The sequence below is a fragment of the Lithobates pipiens genome, unplaced genomic scaffold (genome assembly GCF_037356315.1).
Source record: "Lithobates pipiens isolate NorthernLeopardFrog02 unplaced genomic scaffold, aLitPip1_a1.2 Scaffold_28, whole genome shotgun sequence".
NCBI classification, from domain to species: domain Eukaryota; kingdom Metazoa; phylum Chordata; class Amphibia; order Anura; family Ranidae; genus Lithobates; species Lithobates pipiens.
In genome coordinates, this window is record NW_027507789.1 from 121,171,400 (window position 1) to 121,196,548 (window position 25,149).

General features: G+C 45.8%; 1 protein-coding gene across 1 annotated transcript in view; it reads left to right on the plus strand.

Annotated features, from left to right (window-relative positions):
* Positions 1–25,149, plus strand: part of MATN4 (matrilin 4) — a 136,697-nt gene that overhangs the window by 91,589 nt on the left and 19,959 nt on the right. The window contains exons 9-10 of the mRNA XM_077459568.1: positions 22,417–22,539; positions 23,934–24,338. Of these exons, the coding sequence (XP_077315694.1) occupies positions 22,417–22,539; positions 23,934–24,338 (528 nt within the window). The remainder of the gene's footprint in view (positions 1–22,416; positions 22,540–23,933; positions 24,339–25,149) is intronic.

The following is a 25,149-nucleotide window of genomic DNA, read 5'->3' on the forward strand; positions in this document are numbered from 1 at the left end:
TTTTATATATTTTTTCGGGATATTTATTATAGCAAAATGTAAAAGTAAAGTAAAATTGTCGCTCTATTTTTGTTTATAGCGCAAATAATAAAAACCTCAGAGGTGATCAAATACCACCAAAAGAAAGCTCTATTTCAGGGGAAAAAAAGGATGCCAATTTTGTTTAGGAGCCACTTTGCATGCAATTGTCAGTTAAAGCGACGCAGTGCCGAATCGCAAAAAGGGGCTTGGTCCTTTGCCTGCAAATTGGTCCGGGGCTTAAGTGGTTAAAAAAGGCCTGGGTTTTTGTCCTATGCACATAATATAACTGGATATTAATTTATAGGTAAAAAAGCACAGAATAAATTGATTATATTAAAAAACTATACACATCTTTATTTTATCCACTAATGCTGCGTACATACGAGTGGACTTCTCGTCGGACTGAACTCCGAAGGACTTTTCGACAGAGTTTCGCCAAAACTGACTTGCCTACACACGATCACACCAAAGTCCGATCGTCTAGAACGCTGTGACCTACGACGGGACTAGAAAAAGGAAGTTCAATAGGAACTGGTTCCAGCGGAAAGATTTGAAACATATTCTATTTCTAGGTCCATCAGAATTTTGGAAAAAAAAGTCAGATGAAGCCCACACACGAGTGGAATGTCTGACGGAATCGTTCCGCCAGACCTTTTCTCCCGGAAAGTCCACTCGTGTGTATGCGGCATAAAACATTCTTTATTTTATGTGTCTATACATTGATACCTCAATCATTCTCCACCTAACAGATATAACCCATGGCAGTTTTAACCACTTTACGACCGGCGCACGACGATGTACGTCCATTTTTTGAAGAGGGATATCTCGGTAACGGCAGCAGCTGCTGCCAAAACTGAGATATCCATCTCTTCAGGCGCCGGCCGTGGGTACGATAATGGTGGTCTCTGCGGCGCGTTCGCCAAGAGATCACCGTTATCGGCAGTGGGAGAGGTGTCACCCCCCCCGCCGCTCTCCCATGCCCTCCGCCGCTTACCGGAGCCGTCGTTATCGGCGGAGGCGATTGGGTCCTTCACATTGCTGCGTATGGAGATGAGTGAGGGAACATGAAATTAAGTGAAATGAGTACTCTCATGAGGAGTATAATGCTTGAGAAATGCCCTAAAAAGGGGATGGGAGGGTGGGTATCGCACACAGGAACCGACAAGGAAGACAGCCGAACAGGCTGGTTAAATACCCCTCCGGGCTCCTCCCATAATTCCAGGCCACCATACTGACCTTCTTATTTATGGTTCAGAGCCCTCTGGCCGGTACGGATAAGGATGACAAACAGGGTTAACATAAACTCACTACTTGAAATGGACCTGAAAGTGTGCCCTGGTCTAACGTACAGTATACCAAAATAAGGGGGCAAAAACATTCAGGTAGGGTTTGTGCTTTATTTGACTTTAGTTTAGTCACTGGGTGAGTTTGATGAAGGCATGGGCAATCTCCACTAGTGGATTGGGTATGTAACGGGCAAAACAGGTGGACTTCCATCTGCCCAACTTCTTGATGACATGGTCTGGGACCCCTTGGCGGGAGGCTGTTGAGGCTGCCCCGATACGGAACGAATGTCCGGAGAAGTGAGTAGGGTTGAGCTGAAGGATACATAGGAGTATCCTGACGTGTTCCATGAACCGGGCAGCGTTTAGAGGTTTAGTATGAAATGGCAGAAGCGGGCTCGTGTCTGGTTGATCGGCCAGAAGGGTCAACAAGCGGGTGAGAAATGGATGTCCGTACCAGAGCCAACCTGCTGCGTTTTGGAGACTGCTAAGTGTAAAATGAAATGGTCTTCGTAACGGACCAGGTGGCGTTTGCAAAGCATGCGTTCTGTGGGGTTGTTACAGGTAAACTCGCCTGGCCGTAAGAAGCAGTAGAAGGCCAGATGTATGGCTGCTTGCAAGATGACACTAGGACGAAGACCGAAAGGTGACGTGGCCAGGATATCCTACATGTTTCTGAAAATATCTCCTGTGATAGGCAGACGTCTGGTGCTGGCCACTGGCTGGCGCTTCTGGACGCCGCGCATGACAGCCCGAACGGCGTGGTAAAAAAATAAAGAAGGTTCAGCAGGGTCCTGGAGGGACGTGAAATGTTGGACACCGGCCAGATACAGCCGGATCGTATTGTAGGACGATGCAAGCTCCGAGTGGCAATAGGAGATGAAGGCCAGGACTTGTTTGACACGGGACGTCTCTGTGCTGTGATGTGCCATGAAGCGGTTGAAGGCCCTCCAGGCCGTTTGGTAGGCCTTGAGGGTATTACGTGAGAGGGAAAGATTGATGAGCTGGGTTGCCGCTAGGAGGTGTGGGGCTAGTCCAGGGTCAGCTGAGACCAGTCCGGGATAGCTGCTGATATCGGTTCGGCTTCGGGCACCTGATCGAAAAATTTGACAAAATTAAAGTGGGAGAGGGCGTCCGCTGCCTGATTTGACTTACCGGGGATAAAGGAACAGTGGATGTTGAACTGAAATAATAACGAGAGCTGAACCAGCCGACATAGGAAGGACATCATCACTAGAGACCTGGACCTGCCTTTATTAATGACCTCTGCAGTGGCTAAATTATCTGTTGAAAAGGCCACAGTTTGGCCCGACCAACTGCGGCCCCAAGTGTATGCTGCGATGGGGTATAATTCGAACAGGGAGGATGTTTCGGAGAAGCCAGGTATCGCCAGTATCTGGGGAGGCCAGGGAGCTGCGAGCCAGAGGTGGCCAAAAATTGCCACGAAGCCTGTGGAGGCAGCCGTGTCGGTCACAACCTGGGGTGAAAGGGAAGATATGGAGGGAATGAACAGGGACACACCATTCCAAGATGACAGGAACTCCTCCCACATAGAGAGGTCTGCTATTGCGGCAGGATCAAGGCTGAGGACTTGCTCCGGATCCTGTGTGAGGGACAGTAAGACCAGTAGGCGTGACCCTGAGGGATGATGCGCATGGCGAAGTTCAACATGCCGAGAAGGTATTGCAGCTGCCTCTTGGTGCAAGTTCTGGCGCGGGTGAAGTCCCTCAGGACTGCCCTGATGCCTCCGGGGGGAGGCTGGCCTGCATGGTATTGGTATCTAGGTTAACCCTGAGAAAGGTGATGGACTGCGCTGGACCATCCACCTTGTGCTCGGCAATGGGGACATTGAGGTTCCTGAAAACCACCCTTAATTTATCCAGGTCTCCTGGCGGTGAGCCGGGTGGCTCGATCAGCAGGAAGTCATCCAGATAGTGTATGACTCCCTGACACTGGGCTACGTGCAGCAAGATCCATGTGAGTGACTGCACGAAAGTGTCAAGTTTGGTGGCAAAATAGTACAGCTCCCTCCACTTGATGCCATGCCAGCACCAGAGAGACGGATGGATGGGAAGGAGCTTGAACACATCCGAGATATCGGCCTTGGAGAGCCAGATGCCCGTGCCTGTCTTGAGAATGGCCTGGATAGCCGTGTCTACGGAGGCATACTTAAGAGAGAACTCCTCGGAGGGGATGAGGGAATTTAGACTGGGGATAGAAGAGGAATGAGGCGCTGACAAATCGTACACCAATCTCAGTTTATTTGAGAACTTGCCCTTGACAAGCCCAATAGGGCTGACTCTCCAGGTGTTGAAGGAGGGGGGGTGAAAGGGCCTATGATAAAGTCCCGGTCTAACTCTGTCTGTAGGAGTTGATCAATGGCTCGTTCATCAATGGCTGCTGACCGTAGGTTCCGGCACTCGTACGTGAGGTGAGGGAGAGGGTGAGGGAGAGAGATCAGTGTGAAAGCCTTGGGTGAAGCCCTGAACAAGGTAGACGGACAGTGAGGGAGTGGGATGAGCCGCAAGGTAGATGCTGAGCCATGAGACGTCGACCCGGCTCAGTCATGAATTCTTAAGCTGTTTGACTTCGCACATAAGCCTGGGATGAGCCCTTTGACATAGAGTGCATATGTGGAGCAGCCGGGACTGAATAAAATTACATGACCCGTAATTAAAGTTGTTGCAGATTGCTGCACCTCCTACGGTCTTGACCGGGCGCCCAAACTTGTCCATCTACGGCAGGCGTGCAGGCGCCTGTTGGCCCTGAGCAGCACCCGAAGTAGAAGGATTGTCTGAGGGCCGGGCTGCCACTGAGTTAGCGCACCAGGTGGCGGTATGGGTAGCCGACTGGCAAATTGCGCAGAGGGGAGACCGTAGGCAAGCGAAGTGGCGGCAGAACAGCTCAGTATCCATGACGCTCCAGTCAGTAGGCGTCTGGAATTGGAAGAGCCTGGCGGCCGCTTTAGCAGAGAAGGAGCGGTGGTAGTCATAAAAAGCAAAACCGCTGTACTTGTAGCCCAGATCTACTATTGTGTGGAGGTACCGATCCAGCTCCTCTCTCCAGGCTGAGCAGATAACATCCCTGTGAGTGGGATAGTCACTGCCTGGGCTGCTGGTACTGGAGGAGAAACGGGCGGGCGGGTCTCGAGGAGGGCCACCCGATTCTGGACCTCTGAAACTGAGGTCGCCAGGGAAGATACCAGGGTATGAAGTTATGAAATCGAGGAGGCGATAGAACCCAGGGAGGCCTGCTGGGTACTAGCTCCTGCTGCAGCTGGAGGAGGAAAGAGGAGCTTGAAGAGCTCGGACTTTCTGGCTGTCGCCGGAAAGGGTACACCTCTGCGCCTCAGCTCAGTTGTCAGTCTGGGAATGGTCCATGCTCTGGGGGACCGCAGGCTGCCACTCTCAGAAACTGGAGATGGAGATAGTGGGGCTGTGAGATCCTCACTGCCGGCCAGGGACATGGTGGCATAGTCCAGGCCTAGGCGAGCCTACTTGTCCTCGGGGTTGGGTTTTCTCTGAGCGGAACCTACACAAGGGTGACATGGATTACAAGACTTGTTGGTGACTCCTGAAGATATACATACTTAATGAGAAGGACACTCCCGCTCATGTGCGCCTTCTCCATTTTTTTTTTTTCCTTACCTACGGAGGCACCGTCCGAACAGGTGCAGGGTAGACCTACTGAAACTCGACTGACCTGAGAATATGAAGGCAAAGTTTGTTGAGAGTTCTATACCTGATCACAAATAGTTGGGCTAAAAATAGTGACTTCATTGGGATGGTGAGATTTTGAAATGAAATGAAATGAAATGAGACAAACAAACAAATGAAATGTTGCCTTTAAGGCCGGGTTCACACCGCTGCGATGCGGGAACGCCGCGAATCCGCGGCGTTTTCCCGCATCGCATTACTCCCGCCGGCAGTTCACACTGCCCTATGCGGACGGCTGGGAGTGTCAATGATATGTTAATGACACCCCCAGATCCGTCCGCATATCGCAGTGCGATCTGCCGACTCGCACAAGAATCGGATTGCATGGTGTGAACCCCCATGCGATCCGATTCTGTTACGGACCAAAAAAAGGGTCCCGTGCGAGTTTGCTGCGGGAGCGATGCGAATTCAGCCATACTATCTGTATGGCTGAACTCGCATCGCTAGGGAGATCGGATGTGATTTGCGGTGCGAATCACATCCGGATCTCCCCCCGCAGCAGTGTGAACCCAGCCTTAATGAAACATCTGCCATGACAGAGGTGCGATTCGGTCGTGTCGCAGCTGCAACTGACAGCGAACCGAACTCTGGAGCATGTATTGAAATGAGGCAATTTAGTGAAATGAGGCCGATGAGCAAGGCCCCCAGCAGGAATCGGAACATTAAAGAAACAACTGTATTCGAACCGGGAAGCAGTACGTGACAGTGATATGAGTGAATCTGCCATGACAGAGGGCCGGATCGCCATGCTGTAATCTCTCGACCGAGCACGAAACGGACTCTGGAGCATGTACTGAAATGAGGCCTGTCCTAGGGCACGCCGAGACGAATTTGGTACACAGGTGTGACTATTCATACCGGAGCGTGATAGGTGAGATGAAATAATACCCATGACAAAGACAAAAATCAGAGGGTGAGCCCACGAATGACAAAATGAATCCTGTCTCTGGAGCATGTACTGAAATGAGGCGAAAACAGCTGGGCACACCGGAACGAATCGGTGCATCAATAAATGCGACAGGATTCGAATCGGAGCGTAATAAGTGACAGAAATGATATGCCATGACAGAGACAAGAATCAACGACTGGACCGATGGTTTTAACAAAGAATCCGTCTCTGGAGCATGTACAGAAATGAGGCCGACAGCTGGGCGCACCGAGGTGAATCGGTGCATACCTGAAACGCGACTGGATTCGTATCGGGGCGTAATATGTGACAAGAAATGAAATGCCATGACAAAGACGAGAACAGCTCAGTATCCATGACGCTCCAGTCAGTAGGCGTCTGGAATTGGAAGAGCCTGGCGGCCGCTTTGGCAGAGGAGGAGCGGTGGTAGTCATAAAAAGCAAAAACCAGTGCTGGGCACCAGATGGCCTTGTCCCAGCACTGGTTAAGAGGCCACACCTGATAATTTGGGGACAACTGGGAAATTGTCTTACAGGTGAGAGACCTCCTACTGTCAGAGCTGGTGTGTGGGCAGTGTGGCAGGAACCCAAAAGAACACAGCTTCTCATAAAGGCCCAGCTACTGTGAGGAGCCTTTCATTGTCAGAACCATCCTGTTTGCCATCCTAAACTTGTTGTGTGTTATTGCTTCTAATTTTGTTCCCCTTTAGCAAACTGGAAATTACAGTTACTGCCTTTCTGTTCATTCAAAAATTACCTACAGTAATCTGTTAAACTGTAAAAAAATAAAATAAACTCTGCTAGGAAAAGCAGAGAGCCATTCACATGAAGAGTCACGGATATTTTTAGAACATTTTGTACACTGACATTGGACAGCAACCCCTTGCTTGTAAGAGGTGGCATTTTAACCTTGGCACCAGCCTTAGAAAATAATAGCTTGCTTCAAATTGAAGCAAAAAACAACCAGTTGTGGGCCTTGGGTACACAAGATACACCAAAAATTCATCTAAATAATTTGGGCATACTTTGTATGTCCAGGGACACCTTCCCTGCCACAGCCATTCTACTGTGACATGACTAGGACAAAATAACTGGCTCTGTGACCCAGAAGAACAGACCGTGGATATTGTGTGAGCAAGCAGGGTATAAAAAAGTCACACAGTTTAAACAGTTACACAGATTTTTACCCCAACAGCTACTGCATGCATTCATTGATAAACACAAAACATTAATATTCTTACAGCGTATTTAGACTAGTTCTTCACATAATATGTTACAGAAATTGTACACGTAAAAAAAGAATGGTTCCTATTTAAAGCGATTGTAAAGGCAATTTACATTTTTTTTTTTTAATAAATGTTATACTTACCTGCTCTGTGCCTCCAAAGTGCACTCCCGAGCTGGGCTGTGTGCATCCAAGACACACACAGCACGGCTCAGCTACAGCCCCCGGTCCCCTCCTCACAGGATTAGACTGACAGCAGCAGGAGTCTATAGTGAGGGTTGTCATCCTAGTTGCTGACAGGATCATTTTAAAATAAATGGGAAAAATCTTAACTAGTTAACTATTGCGACCACCACATCTAAGGACTGGCAATCTCTAATCTGCCATGTATTCCAATTTTGTTCTTTGGTTTAGACATACATTAACTTAAATCATAGCCTCCTAAAAACAACTTTTTGTCTCCAAAGTATATAACATTAAGGTTAAGGTGACCAGATTTTTAAAATGAAATCCGGGCCATATTTTTTTTTATTATTGGCAAATGGTAAACTATTTTGTAAGCATATTTTCCTCAAATTATATATGCAGTGTATGGGGTATGTGTTTATGGAATGATTGTATGATATATACTGTATGTTATTTCTCACATTTCATCCTTGAGATAAAAAAAAAATCTTATGGACGAAATTTTTGAGATATGACTACCAAATGTTAAGAAGATAAGACAGAAAAAAAACTTTTTAATGCATATTTTGTATTTTATTCTTACCAAAGAATTTTGGTTCAACAATAACATAAATTCATAATTCAGAACAGTAAGGCCTCATGCACACATGATGTTTTGACAACGTTTTTACAGTTGCTGTTTTTGGCTTTAGATGTTTTTTTTTCTACAGTCAATAAACTCCCCATCATGTTATCCTATGTGTCCATGCACACATAGGTTGTTATCAACTGTTTTGGGCAGGGGCATTTTTGGACTGTAAAAAAATCCAAAAACTAGTGACTTAAGGTTATAGAGCCGGGGGTGTGTCCAAAATGGCCACCTGAACGGCCACATTTTTGGATTTTCTTTTTGGCTATCTCCTAGGTTCTCCTAGTGCACTTGTAGTGCCATGTGTATTTTCCTTTAGTAAATAAGCTCCATTGTCACTGTAACCACCAAATTACTTACAAAACTGGTATTGAGCATTGAAAGAAGAAGCCACACATTGTTGATTACCAAACCTTTTAATTTGTGCACATTTTTTTTATAACAATATATATATATTTTTGTTTTAAAAAAACTTTTTTTTTTTTTTTGTTTACAAACAGGCATGTTTTAAAACATAATATATACACAACTCTGGAACTTACAAAGTTCAACATCTATAAAATGAAGGCAATATCAGACATTATAGTGTCAAAAATGTCTTGATATTGTCATAAATCAAATTGGGTGATGTCACCACTGTAAAGGCCAAATTTTGAAGATGCACACAAATTGGGAATCCAAATGGGTAATGTCAACATGTGCTATCTCCCATCATGGGGGATCAATGGACCTGTTTTGTGGGTGCAATCCCTTCCTCTCACCTACTAGCGTTATGAGGAAGGGGTTGCACCCACAAAACGCGTACATTGAGATCCCCTGATGGCACTAGTGAAAGGTTCAGCTTGCTGTTCCACAACCAGCACATCACCTAAAAATTGGTTAAAAAACATGTACCGTATATACTCGAGTATAAGCCGAGATTTTCAGCCTCTTTTTTGAGGCTGAAAGTGCCCCCCTCGGCTTATACTCGAGTCATCGCTGTCTGTCTGCCCGATCAGCGTGTCGAGCAGACAGACAGCGGCCATTCTAGGATTCAAAGGCCGCGCCTCCGTCTCCGCCTTCGCCTGTGATAGGCGGAACACTGAATTTCCCAGCAGTCTGTGTTCCGCCTATCACGGACGTCCTCTCATCCTCGTCCGTAGTATGAGGATGAGCGGACGTCCATGATAGGCGGACCACTGACTGCTGGGAAATTGAGTGTTCCGCCTATCACGGACATCCGATAGGCGGAACACTCAATTTCCCAGCAGTCAGTGGGAAATTGAGTGTTCCGCCTATCACCGACGGAGGCGCGGCTTTTGAATCCTAGAATGGCCACCGACGAAGAGCTGCGGGACGGGCCGGGACGCAGGCCGGGACGGGACGCAGGCCGGGACGGGACGCAGGCCGGGACGGGACGCAGGCCGGGACGGACACAGGCCGGGACGGACACAGGCTGGACGGACACAGGCAGGCTGGACACAGGTAGGCTGCACGGACACACACACACACACACACACACACACACACACACACACACACGGATGCATGCACACACAGGGATGGATGGACACACACGGATGCATGGACACACACACACACACACACACACACACACACACACACGGATGCATGCACACACACAGGGATGGATGGACACACACACACACGGATGCATGGACACACACGGATGCATGGACACACACACACACACACGGATGCATGGACACACACACACACGGATGCATGGACACACACAGGGATGGACGACACACAGGGATGGACAGGCATGTCTCACCCTCGGCTTATACACGAGTCAATAATTTTTTCCAGTTTTTTGGGGGTAAATTGGGGACCTCGGCTTATATTCGGGTCGGCCTATACTCGAGTATATACGGTATTACAAATATGCAGGCATACATAGATTACCTGAAGCTGGGGTGTCAGACACTCAGCTGTTAGGGTGACAATCTCACCCACTTCCTCCACCTCTCCTTCCTCCACATCCTCGTGAGTGCTTGTCCACTCCTTACATTCCACTGAATAAAGTTTGCTATTCATTCTAGTTTCAAAGACATCTAGATAATAATGTCCTAAACTTCTTTTAATAAGACAAATTAGCGAGACAAAAATGTTGTTTAAACCCTGTATCAACTAAATACACAGTATATATTTCCATACGATGTTGCCTACGAACGATTACTGTGTCCACGAACATGAAAACCGGAGTTAGACTTACCGGTAACTCTTTTTCTAGGAGTCTTCCAGGACAGCCTTTGAGATATAGGGCTCCTCCCTCCGGGACAGGAAACACGTCAAGCCAATTAAATAAAAGGTGTGGTCCCCCAGGCCCTCCTCAGTTTTACTCCAAGAACCGCCGGGAGGCTCTGAAAGACATAACACACTAACAATCACGTTAATACACATCCTCACCACTTAGTCCAATTTAAACAACTTTGGGTGGGAAGCCAGGCTGTCCTGGAAGACTCCTAGAAAAAGAGTTACCGGTAAGTCTAACTCCGGTTTTCTCATATCGTCTTCCAGGACAGCCTTTGAGATGATAAGCAAGGAGCTCACCTTGTCAGGGCGGGACCACTGCCTGGAGGACCTTACGTCCAAAAGTCTGCTCTTTATCAGACCATAAATCCAGACGGTAATGTCTTGCGAACGTTGAGTAGCTGGACCACGTTGCTGCTTTGCAGATCTCCTCTGGAGAGGCTCCAGCCCTCTCTGCCCATGATGCGGAAACCGCCCTTGTAGAGTGTGCCTTAACTAAGGGTGCCTGCTTCCCCTCTAACTCATAGGCTTTAACTATCGCCATTCGTATCCACCTGGCGATAGACGCTTTGGACGCCTTGCAGCCCTTGCGGGCGCCCGAAAAATTAACAAAAAGTGAGTCTGACTTCCTGAAGACCTTAGTGGCTTCTAAAAAAATTAATAGACTTCTCCTGACGTCTAACAAACTTAAAGATCTCGCCTCATCCTTGTCTGAGGTTGAGAAAAAAGTTGGCAAAATAATATCCTGTGTCCTATGAAAAGTGGACACCACTTTAGGAAGAAAACTAGGATCAGTCTTAAGTACTACCCTGTCCTCTAAGATTAACAGAAATGGCTCCCTGACCGAGAGCGCTTGTAGATCACTGACCCTTCTAGCTGACGTGATCGCTATCAAAAATACAGTCTTTAGTACAATCCACTTAAGTGAAGCTCCCTCTAATGGTTCAAATGGATCTTGGGTCAGAGCCCTAAGAACCAAGGCCAAATCCCAAGTAGGACAGGACTTCATTCTCACAGGCCTGGATCTAGATAGAGCCTTGAAGAAGTTCCTGACAAATGGATTCTGCTGAAGGGAGGACTGAAGGAAAACACTTAAGGCCGCCACCTGTACCTTTAGAGTGCTGATAGATAGGCCCAGTTCTACCCCTGCTTGTAGAAAATCTAGGACTGCCGGGACCCCGGGACTTGCAATCCCCTGTTCTCGCAACCAGGAATTAAACCTCTTTCCTACCTTGGCGTAAATTGCCCTAGTAACTGGTTTACGGCATTCTAACAAGGTCTTAATCACTCTTTCTGAGAAACCCTGTGACCTTAGGATTTGTTCCTCAGATACCAGGCCGCAAGCTTGAGCCTCTCTATCTGAGGGCACAGGATCGGCCCCTGGGAAAGTAAGTCCTCCCTGACTGGTAGAAACAGCGGAGGATGTACGGCCAATCTCTTTATGTTGGCAAACCAGGGTCTCCTTGGCCAAAAAGTAGCTACTAAAATGAGGTCCGTAGTTTCCGAGCGGAACTTCTGCAGAACCTCCGCCACCATCCTTACGGGAGGAAAGGCGTAACACAGGCCAAACAGCCATGGATTGGCAAGGGCGTCTATCCCCCTGGCCCGATCCTGTGGGTGAACCGAAAAAAATTGTGTCACCTTCCTGTTGCCTTCTGTTGCAAATAGGTCTATTTCTGGCCTTCCCCAGCATGACACGATCTCCTCGAACACTTCCTTGTTGAGGGACCACTCGTCCTGACCTATCTTCTGGCGACTGAGAAAGTCGGCCAGGAAATTCTGAGTTCCCTTTAGGTGAATGGCTGATATTGAGGACAAATTCTTCTCTGCCCAGCAGAAGATTTTGTCCGCAATTACCTGTAGTGCAGGGCTTCTGGTTCCCCCTTGCTTGTTCAGGTAGGCTACTGCTGTCACATTGTCTGAGCGAACTTGCAGATCCCTGCCATGTAACCGGGACTGGAAGGTTTCTATAGCTTTCCAGACTGCCAGAAGTTCCTTCTGGTTTGAGGAACGACCTGTCTCTAGGTTCGACCAGGAACCCTGGGCTAAGGTTCCCTCTAGGTGGGCACCCCAACCCAGCGCACTGGCATCGGTCGTGACCACCACCGTAGCTTGTGGGGACCAGGGAAGACCCCTGTCTAGGTTGACCTGGGCCCGCCACCACCAAAGAGACCTCCTGACTGCCGAGGATAGGGGCATAACCTGATCCAGGCTCTCCTGCCTGCCATCCCAATAACGGAGCATGAGTCTTTGTAAAGGACGCTGATGATGTCTTGCCCAGGCCACCGCTGGAAAGCATGATGTCATCAACCCTAGGACTCTCATCACCTCCCTGATCTGGGCTTCCCGACCAGATTGAAGCTGGGCTACCGCCTGTTCTAGCTTGCCGATCTTCTCCTCCGGAAGAAATACCCTCATTTCCACTGAAGAAATCCTGTATCCTAAATACAGGACCTCCTGTGAGGGGGTCAGCTGGGATTTTTCCTGGTTTATCAGCCACCCCAGTGAGCGCAGAAAAACCAAAGCCTCCTGTATGTCCCTCTGCAGCTGTTGGGCCGACTGGGCTATGAACAGTAGATCGTCCAGATATGGGATCACTGTTATAGCCTTGAGCCTTAATGGGGCCAGTGCCTCTGCCAGAACTTTTGTAAAGACTCTTGGTGAGGCTGAAAGCCCGAAGGGGAGAGCTCGAAACTGGAGGTGTAACACACCCGTGTTCAACCTCACCGCCAACCTGAGAAATCTCTGAGATTCCGGATGAATCGGGATATGCAAATATGCATCCCTGAGATCCACTGTGGCCATGTGACAGCCCTGAAACAGGAATTTGGTTACCGAGAAGATTGACTCCATCCGGAACCGCTTGTATTTTATAAATCTGTTCAGGGGACGGAGATTCAGTATTAACCTGAACTTCCCCGAAGGTTTCTTTACCACGAATACGTGGGAGTAAACCCCCAAGCCTCGCTCCTCCTGAGGTACCTGCACCATTACTTCTTGGTCCACCAGATCCCCCAGAAGAAGAGCCAAAGCCTCTGCTTTCTCTTGGTCCCTTGGTAACCTTGTTACTTGAAAGTTTGGGAGGGGAACTGAACCAAACTCCAACCTGTAGCCGTTCCTTACAAGATCTCGAATGAACGGACTTTCGGTTGAAGCTTCCCACTGTGGGAGGAACTTCCCCAGTCTTCCTCCCACCGGGACGCAGGAGTCACTGGGTTTTAGGGGAGGGCTGAGGAGGATTGAATAAGATACCTCCTCTGCCTCTTCCCTTGTGACCCGCCCAATGCTTTTTGGGGCGAACCTCCCTTTCCTGCAGGTTTTGCTGCCTGGGGCTTCGAAAAAGGCGTTTCCCTTCAGGTCTCTTTTTCCTTTCTGGGAAAGCTTTCTTCCTATCCTGCGTGCGCTCTAACGCCTCTTGCAGGCCGGGCCCAAACAAATGGTCCCCTGAAAAGGGTAATCCACACAACTTTAGCTTTGAAGCTGTGTCTCCTGACCAGGTTTTAAGCCAAACGGCCCTTCTGGCAGCGTTCACTAGTGCTGCTGATCTAGCAGCCAGTTTGACTGATTCTGCAGAGGCATCCGCTAAAAAGCCCACAGCCTTAAACAGTAGCGGAAAGGACTTCAACAGCTGTTGCCTAGAAGTACCTGCAGAAATATGTGATTGTAACTGTGTAAGCCAACACTCCAAGTTTCTGGCCACACAGGTAGCTGCTAGGGCCGGTTTAAGCCCAATGGAAGAGGCATCCCAGGCTCTCTTGAGCAGCAGATCTCCCCTCTTATCCATAGGGTCCCTGAGTGAACCCATATCATCAAAGGCCAAATCTGTCTTCTTAGAGACCTTAGCCAAGGGAGCGTCTAATTTGGGAACCTTGTTCCAGGGATGCACCGCATCCGATTCAAAAGGGAACCTCCTTCTAAGGCTACCTGAAAAAAATGGCCTTTTTTCCGGTTGTTCCCACTCCAGCAGAATCGCCTCCACTAGCGACTTATGGACGGGGAATACCCTGTCTTTCATTACACTCGACCCTTGATACATCATGTCGTGTTTTGAAAGCTGGACCTGTTCTTCTCTGATCTCCAAGGTGTCATATATAGCCTTGAGGAGGTCACCCACATCATCCAAAGACAGCTTGTATCTGGCTGATCTAATGGCCTCTTCCTCCCCCTCAGATTCTGAAGTAGACTCTGTCCTAGAGGAGGCTAATGACCTGGGTAACCTCTCCCTATCCACCTCCTCCTCCTGACTTGGCTCGGATAAGGAAGGCATACTCACGGCTCTGGGTAAAGAGACAGAGGGACCCTGCATCCTATCCATCATGTTTTTAAAAGATTGGAAGGTGGATGCAATCTCATCCTTTACGGATGTTAAAACATTGTGACAAGCTGCCACCGAGTCCTCTTTTACCAGGCTACTAACACAATCTGGGCAAAGTGGCTTCTCCCAACCGGTGCCTAACTTAGTCTCTACCGGTGCCTAACTTAGTCTCAGTCTCTCTGAGCCTTCACACTGCTCCAGGCAACCCTGTAGTCACACCGCCGCGCCCAAAGGACTGGAACGGGTCCTGCGGCGCCCCCTGATGACGCGAATCCGGCGGAAGTGCGTCTCTCCCACTTCCGTACGCCAGAGCGCAAAAACTCCGCCCCGACGCCGTGCGTTCCTTACGAACGCACCGCTCACAGTACCCGGACGCCGGTCGGTAGAACGAACGTCTCCCGCCACCTCCGACCGACAGGTACGAGCGGTTAGCGCTCCGAGGGGGAGATTTGCCACGTATCGGGGTCCCGTTCTCTCCGAACGTTTTAAATGGCAGCGGGGACTGAAAGCTACCCTCTCCTCCCTTCGTTCGGACCGAGGGGTGCTAAGGGCCAGGTCCATCAAGGCGCTCTCCCCAGGCAAAAACCCCTGAGAAGGAGCTCCCCTTACCAGTTCCAAATGTGCTCCTTCCCGTCCGGCAGGAAACACAAAAACTGAGGAGGGCCTGGAGGACCACACCTTTTATTTAATTGGCTTGACGTGTTTCCTGTCCCGGAGGGAGGAGCCCTATATCTCAAAGGCTGTCCTGGAAGACGATATGAGAAAATAGCCATTTAAAACTGTACAACAGTAAAGAAAAGCACATCGAGCAGCATGCAAGTTATCAGAATAGGAACACACGACAAGTACTTACATTTCTTTATTTCTTTCTTTATACATTTCTTTTATTTATTTCTTTATTCTTCTGTACCGATCCTGCTCCCTCAGTTTAAGGTCAGACTAGCGTTCCCTTAATTGGTCTTTGGAGCGTTGTACCCCAAAATTCTGATGCATAGTCTTTACAAATTTTGACATGATTTTGGCCTTTGCGCAAATTCGGATGGGTGTTCGGTCCATGCTTCCCATCATAATCGTTCCTCCGCAAGATGTCCACCATATCCAGCATTTCTTCAAAGGCCATATCGGAGGCCTTAAATCTCCTCTTCTCGGATCGGGATGTTTCAGGCTCCGGGCTTTCTTCGTTACTGGAATCATTTCCAACCACCTGCTGTGTCTCCATGTTGCTCCTACTGCACACCGTAGAAAGAAGGGGTGGGGAATATTCGTGAAAAAGAACATCGAGGCAGGAGAAGCAGGTGGAGTTTCACGCATGCTCAGTGTATATAAAGCTAACACGTATGTGCCGTATGGCGGAAAGGGGAACGGAAGTTGCAAGCATCCTAAACTAAGGTAATTTTTTAACAATTTTGAAACATGAGTGGCCTTTACTACTTAAAGATTGAGGCCTATGTTGGGATAAGATTATGAGAGTTTCGACTAACATTAGTGTTTTTGTCTTGTGTATTGTCTTACAGAAAATATGAATAATAAGTTTAAGGACCCTCAATTTATGTCCCAATTTATTGACAAGTACAGGGAGATGAGGAATCTGTGGGAGGTCAAACACAGGTTATATTACAACAAAGGAAGGCAACGCTGGAGCAACTTCTGGCATTTGTGCAGACTTGGATCCCAGAAGCAATCATTAATTTTTTGGAAATTAAAATTGGGATCTTGAGGAATATGTACAGAAAGGAGCACAATAAGATCCAGGCTTCCCTCAGATCAGGAGCATCAGCAGATAATGTGTATGTACCCAAGCTGTGGTACTTCCAAATCTGCATTTTCTTGATGGACAGACTGAAGCCAGGGAATCTCTTTCGACGCTTCCCTCCACCCTTCCCTGCAGCCTTCCCTCCACCCCAGGAGAGGCTGACGAGGAACAACCTGGGCATTCCATCCTGGAAGAAGTGGAATGCACCCAGCTTTAGCCAGGTATATTATTTTTCTACGTATTTAGTGTCCTAATATTAATGATGTTAACTAGATGTTATAAATGATTACCTATTAATGATTTTATCCAAAAAATTATGTATACATATCAATTGACCGTAGTGACCAAAAATGTTTGTCCCCAGCTTGAAAAAATGCTGGGGTCAGAAAGATACTCTTTTATATGTATTAACTTTGAATTTGCAAGTCATGAGCTGAAAATTGTGTGTGATTGATGAACCAAAAACTAAAACGATGTCCCTTTTTTTTATACACAGGATGAGCTCAGCCAGGAGGAAGGTGTGGAAAGTGGCAGGCAGGAGGAGGCTGGGCCCAGTGACAGCCAGGAGGAGGCCGTGCCCTGTGTCAGCCAGGAGGTGGCTAGGCCCAGTAGGAGTCACACCCAATCCCAGGTGCCTCCCCTCTGCCTTCAAACAAAAAGGCCCAGGAAAGAGACGGTGACAGAGGAGGCAGGGAAGCTACGAATGTCCTCAGGAGCCCCCCGATCCTCAAGAGGCTTATGGCTGCTATATAGCCACCAGGTTGCTAGAATTGGAGAAGGGCCAACACCTCCTCTGTGAGATAATTATTTTTGATGCCTTTCAGAAGGGGCTGAGGGGCCAGCTTACTGAGACCAGCCAGATATCTGAGCAAGCCCCTCCTCCTGCCACAAGTCCACCACCAGAGCCACAGCCTCCAAGGAAGGCTGCAGGGAAGGCAGAAGGCGCAGGCGCAGGCTGGTGTAGTACCACAGCCTGAGGACATATATGTCATCTGCTGCTGGTCTTGATCTCTTTTCTTTTCCACAGACTTGATGTGTGCCCTGCGGCCAAAAGGCTTCACAAATTCCAAAACTTTCTCCAGCGTTGCCTTCATCTTTATTTTGTTAACCAGAATAAATGGATATTTTATTGTAATTTTGATAAATATTTTACTTATAAATATGTACCTATGTGTTTTTATTCAAATACATTTCTAAAAGACAATGTCAAATTAACAAGGGACACCAACCTCCTTGAGGTTCCCAAAAAAAAAAATATATATATATAATATATATATATATATATATATATATATATATATATATATATATATATACACACACACACAGGTATATATATATATATAGTGTGTTATTGTGGTAACTTGAAAATTGTATTTATGGAAAAAGAAATAGACTTAACAGGCACGTAAAAAGTAGCAACATTTATTTAACCTCCCTAGCGGTAATCCTGAGTCTGACTTGGGATCGCATCGCTGGATACAGGGGAGGACACAGGGAGAGTTACTTACCTTGTCCCCTGGATCCAGCGATGTCCTCCGTGCTGTGTGATCGAGCTGTCCTCCGCTCGATTCACAGTGCCGAATGCCGCCGAGCTCCGTTCCCTGCGACGTTACGACGCACGGGAGCGGAGATCGGCGCCAAATTCAAAAAAGTTAAAGTACACAAAACACACACAGTACTGTAATCTTACAGATTACAGTACTGTATAAAAAAATTACATACCCCCTTTGTCCCTAGTGGTCTGTGCAGCGCCCTGCATGCACTTTTATGTTATAAATAATGTTTTTTCTGCCTGGAATTTGGAGATTGTCCATGGCAACCAGAAAGTGTCCCTTTTGCAGTGTTTTAGGATTTGATTACATTATTGAATAATTGTTATTATTTATTATATTATAAACTTTATCATACCCGGGTTGTCTGCTAGACTCTGGTTTGAACAGATTTAAGAGAGTTATTCCTAAGAATTACAGGACTACAATATAAAACGCCAAATTTCCATGCAAAATAATTGTACCGCTTTCAGCACCTAAAACCAGAACGAATCATACCGCCAGGGAGGTTAAGGTTCACAGGTCATACATAAAACATGTTATACACCTATTACATATCAAAACACTTATATAAGAACACAAAAGACAAACAAAAGAAGAAAAATTATGAAAGAAGGGACCCACAGATACACCCACACCAAATACTAATAGCCACTAGAGTTGCTTTCCTGTGGAGCATGTATATCTACTTCCTAATGACTTCCGCCAGGATATGGCATAGCATGTTGGGGTATCCACTTGTCCTGCTAAATTAAAAAGCGTTTCTGCTCGACATGTTTCGCGAGTAAAAACGTGCTTCCTCAGGAGCTTCTATATAGAAATAAAAAGGACATACCACTTACAATATATCTTACACTTTGCATTGAGCAGCAAATGTACATACAACAATAGGCTACATCATTACATTATGCATAACACATGAATTTACCACTCTTAGCCCACGTACACACGGTCAGAGATTTTGCCAACCAAATCCGTCGGATTTTGCCCGTCGGATTTAGTCCGACCGATTGTGTCCGAAACTGTTGCATACACACGGTCGGGCCAAGTTGGCGAAAAATCCGATCTTTCAGAACGTGATGACGTAATTTCGTTACGATGGGACTACATTCAGGCTAGTAGCCAATAGCTTTCATGTAGGAATTTGATCTGAGCATGTGTGGCACTTGGTCCGATCAAAATGCTCTACACATGATCAGATTAGGTCTGTCCGGCCCAGTTGGTCGGGAAATATTTCCAACATGTTGGAAAATTGGGTCGGACGGAGATTCGGACGGAATCAGTCCGATGCATACCACACACAGTCGGATTATCTGACGACACGGTCCGATAAGACTCATTCCGACAGATTCTCCGACCGTGTGTACAAGGGCTTAGAGTTTGACGTGCTCTCTGAACTAACCACACTGCAAAAGTGTTGCCGCTGTACCAAATGAGGCAACCCTAATGGATGTGGAAGGGAGGGGGGGGTGCTTTTTGGCAATCCCTCCCTTAAAACTCCCTCAAATAAGATCAGGTGGTCTGATTTGCAGGGAAGCAACGTGGGGATGTATCAGATAACTGAAAGAATAAAAATAAAGGATAAATACTCATAGACTTATACTGATTCCAAATGGGGGGGGGGGGGAGGAGGGAAAAAGTGGGGAAAAAAAGAGGAAGGGAATGGGAAGGAGGAGAGGGAACGCGGAAAGGAAAAAAGAAGGGCATGGGGGAAAGAGACAGGGAGAGGGAAGAGTGGGAAAAATAGGGGGGGGGCAAGGGAAGGAAGGGGGAAGGTAAAAGGGGGAGAGAAACGGGAAAGGGAAAAGAGAGAAAAAAAGGGGGGAAAAAAGGGGGGACTGCAGGAGGGAAAAATATGACCTATATTGAGCATGAACACAAGGCAATACTCACAAACAAAAATGCAGGGTGCGATGTTTGGGGAAGATGCTCGGGATGCTATGCTGTTACAAACCCAGCCAAAAGTACTATAGGCTGTCTGTAATAAAAATTAAGAAAGCTATAGTATGTTCATCATTCAGAGGTGATGAAAGATACTTTCATACGGGTTACCTGCCTATTTTGGTATACAAAGATAATTGAAAACATATTTGTTTGCACAGCATGGCCTAACGAAGACCAAAAATATATATATAAAATTTAGAGGTATGAAACTGCATAGAGCAGAGTACCCCAAAAAAAGCCATAAATATAATACTAATAATAAATGTAGAATATTGGCTTATTGAAAATGCCACTGCAAACAAATGATATACAACCTCCCAATTTAATTCTTCCCTCATATTAAGCACCAAAATGGTGAGTGCAATCCATAAATAAATGAAGGCACGCTTGAGTTTAAGGGGTATATATCTCCCCCACCCCCTCACATGACCCTGCTTGGTAAGTTTAAAGGATAATGAATGGTAAATGGATAACCCGGAAATTGGTACCATATAAATGCCAGATGACTTTCCCATCTATATATATAATTGCCTTGTTTGCAAATGTTATAAAAGCAGATTCAATAAATAAATAAATACTGCAGTCATATTACCTCCGCTGAAGGTTTCCTAGAATGGCAGGTCGATAACGCCAAAAACATTCACAGTTGTATCCTTCAGGAAGCCACCATCCCCAAAAGCACCTGTAGGGAGGACCTTCCTGCCTGCCGTGTTTTATACATCCCGTCCGTGTAACGTCGGCATACATCCGGCATCATCGCGAATCGGCCAGAAGACGTCACTGCGCACGCATCAGCGGGGAATGCGTGTGCATCAGCCATAAACCTAGCCGAGGCGAGCACAACTCCGCACAGCGCAACAAGGATGTGGTAGGCGGGGCTGCCCAAAGGCAGCGCCAGCCCATAGCCACTGCTACTCTGCCCAAGTAACACCGCCCCAACATCCCTAGGACTGGGGGCGGAGCTCAGTGGCCTGAGTGGCCGCAACATTGCGCTGCATGGACCACAAGATGGTACACATCCAGGCTGCCCCATAGGTCACAAACTCGGCACCCTAATACAGAAATGGGAGAGAAAATCAGAGAGCGCGCCATCACATCAAAACAGAGCAATACTTAAACAAATAATAATAAAGTTTTTCTACTACATGTTACACATGCTTCTATAAACAAATAGACATGACTATCTAATCCTATATATAACGCATGTATGCAAATATATTACATATCTGCTCACTATTGAGAATATCATAGTATAAATTTCATTCTTAGACAGTAACCTGTTATCCGAAATGGACAAACCAGCCATAAGCTTTAACCAGTATACTTTACATAGGACTTCGGTATGAAGGGGTATGGGCCCATATACTGCATCACCGACATATGTGCTACCAAGCATGCTTATGTAAGCGGGTGGACGAATGGGCATTCAAATTGTTGTCCTGGTCAGATTTTGGGATGACAAGTAAAAAGTCAAAAAGTCTGCTGCTTCAGTGTTTTTAGATCTTTTTGTCAGATGTTACTATGGCATACTGAAGTATAATTGCAAACATTTCATAAGTGATAAAGGATTTTATTGACAATTACATTAAGTTACTGCAAAAGAGTCAATATTTGCAGTATTGGCCTACTTTTTCAAGACCTCTGTAATTCGACCTGGCATGCTGTCACTCATTTTCTGGGCCACATCCTGACTGATGGCAGCCCATTCCTGTATAATCAATGCTTGGAGTTTGTCAGAATTTGTGCAGTTTTTTGTTCACCCACCTCTTAAGGATTGACCACAAGTTCTCAATGGGATTAAGGTCTGAGGAGTTTCCTGACCATGAACCAAAAATTTCAATATTTTGTTCCCCAAGCCACTTAGGCATCACTTTTGCTTAATGGCAAAGTGCTCCATCATGCTGGAAAAGGCGTTATTCATCACCGAACTGTTGGTTGTGAGAAGTTGCTCTCAGAGGATGTTTGTGTACCATTCTTTATTCATAGCTGTGCAAAATTGTGAATGAGCCCACTCCCTTGGCTGAGAAGCAACCCCAGACATGAATAGTCTTAGGATGCATTACTGTTGGCATGACACAGGACCGATGGTGATGCTCACCTTTTCTTCTCCAGACAAAGTTTTTTTCCGGATGCCCCAAACAATTGGAAAGGGGATTCATCAGAGAAAATGACTTTCCCCCAGTCCTTAGCAGTCCAATCGATATTCCTTTTGCAGAATATAGGTCTGTCCCTGATGTTTTTCATGGAGAGAAGTGATGTCTCTGCAAGTGCAGTTGCTCCAGAGCTTAGTAAATGAGGAAAAGCTTCATGTTGCCAAGAATACCCAATCATGTGCAAGGAAAATGTAAAAAATTTATTTTGCACATGGTTGGATGAAAAAAAAAAACACAGTATAATACCACATTGTTTGGTTTATTATAAAAGTCAAGTAAATAGAAATCAAATATGTCAAGCCTCACAATTGCACACACCAGTGAAATGATGAAAAACAACATTACCCAAAATTGTCTTACAGCTCATCCATTTAGAACTAACTATGTATGATGGCCCTAAGACTGTTATAGATGTGATAGCATTCATATTGATGATTTGACTGGTAGTGTTCATTCCATAATTTGATGTACTTGCAGCTAATGACATGTGCAACGTTGTGGACCATGGATGTGAATTTAAATGTGTTAGCACTCCAGGATCATACCACTGCATTTGCCCAGAGGGCCAAGAACTTCAAGCAGATGGAAAAACTTGTAACAGTGAGTATCCCAAAAATTTGCAACCATTAAAAAGGACTGCTTAAAGTAGAAGTGTATAGATTTTCAGTGTAAAAGATGATTGATGGACCTTAAAGCATATAACTCTAGATATCTGCACTACTCAGTGAATAAGGAGAGAAGCCCCATTATATATTCTACAACAACCTTCAGTTGTCCCATTCTGCCCTTGGACTTCAAATTTCAATAAAATGTCTCATAATTGATTGAACCAATCACGCCTCTGCCTTAAACAGGTCATAACAGGAAGTAGCAGGTCATGACTGGGGTAGACCATCCAATTGTTGGATTTCTAGCTTCCTTTATCTTTAAATTGTACAATATTTTGCTATGTGCCATCACCTGTCAGATTTTCACTACCCATCTATCAACTGGCCCCTTATGTTGGGGTTACTGTTGATCCTACCTGTTCACAATGTTTATTCCAGTATTTCTCCCTGTGAGGAGCCAATCCCTACTAACAATTGATGGTACTTTGCATGTGATGGCTTTTGTGTTGCTTAATAAAATATTTGAATATGAAAAAAATGAGCACAGGAGACCTCCACTTCAACTCTGTGCATGCACCCTGCAGCCCCATAGGCTGTCTCTCTCATCAAGTTGACAGGAATCAATAAGAGCCTATGGGGGTGAAAGGTACATGAGTGCAGGTGAAAAGGAGGTCTCCGCTGTTCTTGTTTCTATGAAAATCTGGCTGCAGCATCTGAATCAGAACATAATATTTTTTTATTCTAAGATAAGAAGGCCACCTGGGAGCATATTCATTTTTCTACTTTATCTTGTACTTTTAATTTAAGGTTACGAAATTTCTGTGCTTTTCAGTAACCTTCCCCTTTTGACCTCCAACATATTCGGCAAAATACACACATGGGCTTCCAACATAGGGATGAATAGACTTTATCTCTCAAGCAAGGCCAAGACTTTGCACTTTTGAAAGCTATGAATGTACTTATTTTCAATAATGGCAGATAATTTGAGTTAAATAATGTAGATGCTTTCTATAACAACTTAAAGAGATACCCTGATCTTAAGCTTAATGTACATGGGCATGTCAAATGCAAGTCAAATGCAAATTGCTTTGCGGGTAAAATGTTTTGCATTTGAGCATTTTAAAAATGGAGGTCCACCCTAAAATAAAAAATTACATTAACATTATCCAAAAAATATATAACAAAACATTTGAAAAAAACAGCATAGTTTACACAAAACCAGGGGTACCCATGTTGTAGCATAGGAGTTTATTTTGTTTTCATTTTAATGCAGAGCAAGTCTTTCCTATTGACTAAGAAGCTAATCTTTACCATTTTAAAAGTTTTCCTTCTATTTATATTGTTTATATCATAATTTAATTATTCTATATATCCTTTCTATCCCAGAATGTTCCACTGGTTACATTGATTTGGTGTTTGTAATTGATGGCTCCAAAAGCGTTCGACCTCAGAATTTTGAGCTGGTGAAGCAGTTTGTGATAAAGATTGTGGATTCCTTGGACGTGTCAGCCCATGGCACACATGTTGGACTGGTTCAGTATTCCAGTCGGGTGCGCACTGAGTTTTCCTTGAACCAGTTTAAAACATCAAAGGATGTTAGTAATGCAGTGAGGAACATTGAGTACATGGAGAAAGGCACCATGACTGGACTGTCATTGAAGCATATGGTGGAACACAGCTTTTCCCAACAGGAAGGAGCCAGACCCAACGTGCCTAAAATTGGTTTGGTGTTTACCGATGGGCGTTCACAGGATGATATCTCAGAATGGGCTAAAAGAGCCAAGGATGCTGGTAAGAAAAACACTGACCTTGCAGGAAATCTACTGAGAAAATCTGTAAAATACCGTCTGACAGATTCCTAATATTGATCAGTTCAGATGGACAAAAAATGAGCCCCAAAGATTTTACACATTGGTACAGTTTAGTGAACGTGATTTAACAACATTACATATACTTTGTTTTATATTATAATGGAACGTGGGTCGTCACTCAGAGTTAGGATATGCATTTTGTTTTCTATTATGCTGTCAATAACTATTGACGGAGTGTTCGGCCTGTGACTTGCATCAACTGCTAAGATACATTTTTTTTTATTTTACACACACATGCTAAAATTAAAAGTTTCAACTTCTAAAAAATGCATTTTTATTTTTTTGCAAAATGCACGTAAAACCGCTCAAACCAACATGGTTTCCATGAAAGCAGAAGCCCTTTAGAATAAAATTATGCTAGTTGAATTTTGTTGTTGTACAATGTGTGCAATTTTTTTTTAAACTATATTTTTAGTTAAGGATACACTTGAATTATTCATATGCCACTTTCTGTGTGCATTTTTAGCGGTGCTTTACCATAGTTTTAGCTGCGCTATTTGGCCGCTAGCGGGGTGCTTTTAACCCCCGCTAGTGGCCGAAAAAGGGTTAAAACCGCCGCTGCAGCTGACCATTGATTTCAATGGGCGGGGGTGCTTTAGGAGGGGTGTATACACAGCTCCTACAGTGCTGCAAAGATGCTGGGCAAGTGAGTGAACCAGGGAGCCACTATGAATGGGGGGGGGGCCACACCTCTCCATCAGATCACTTCTACTGTATCATATATGGACAGG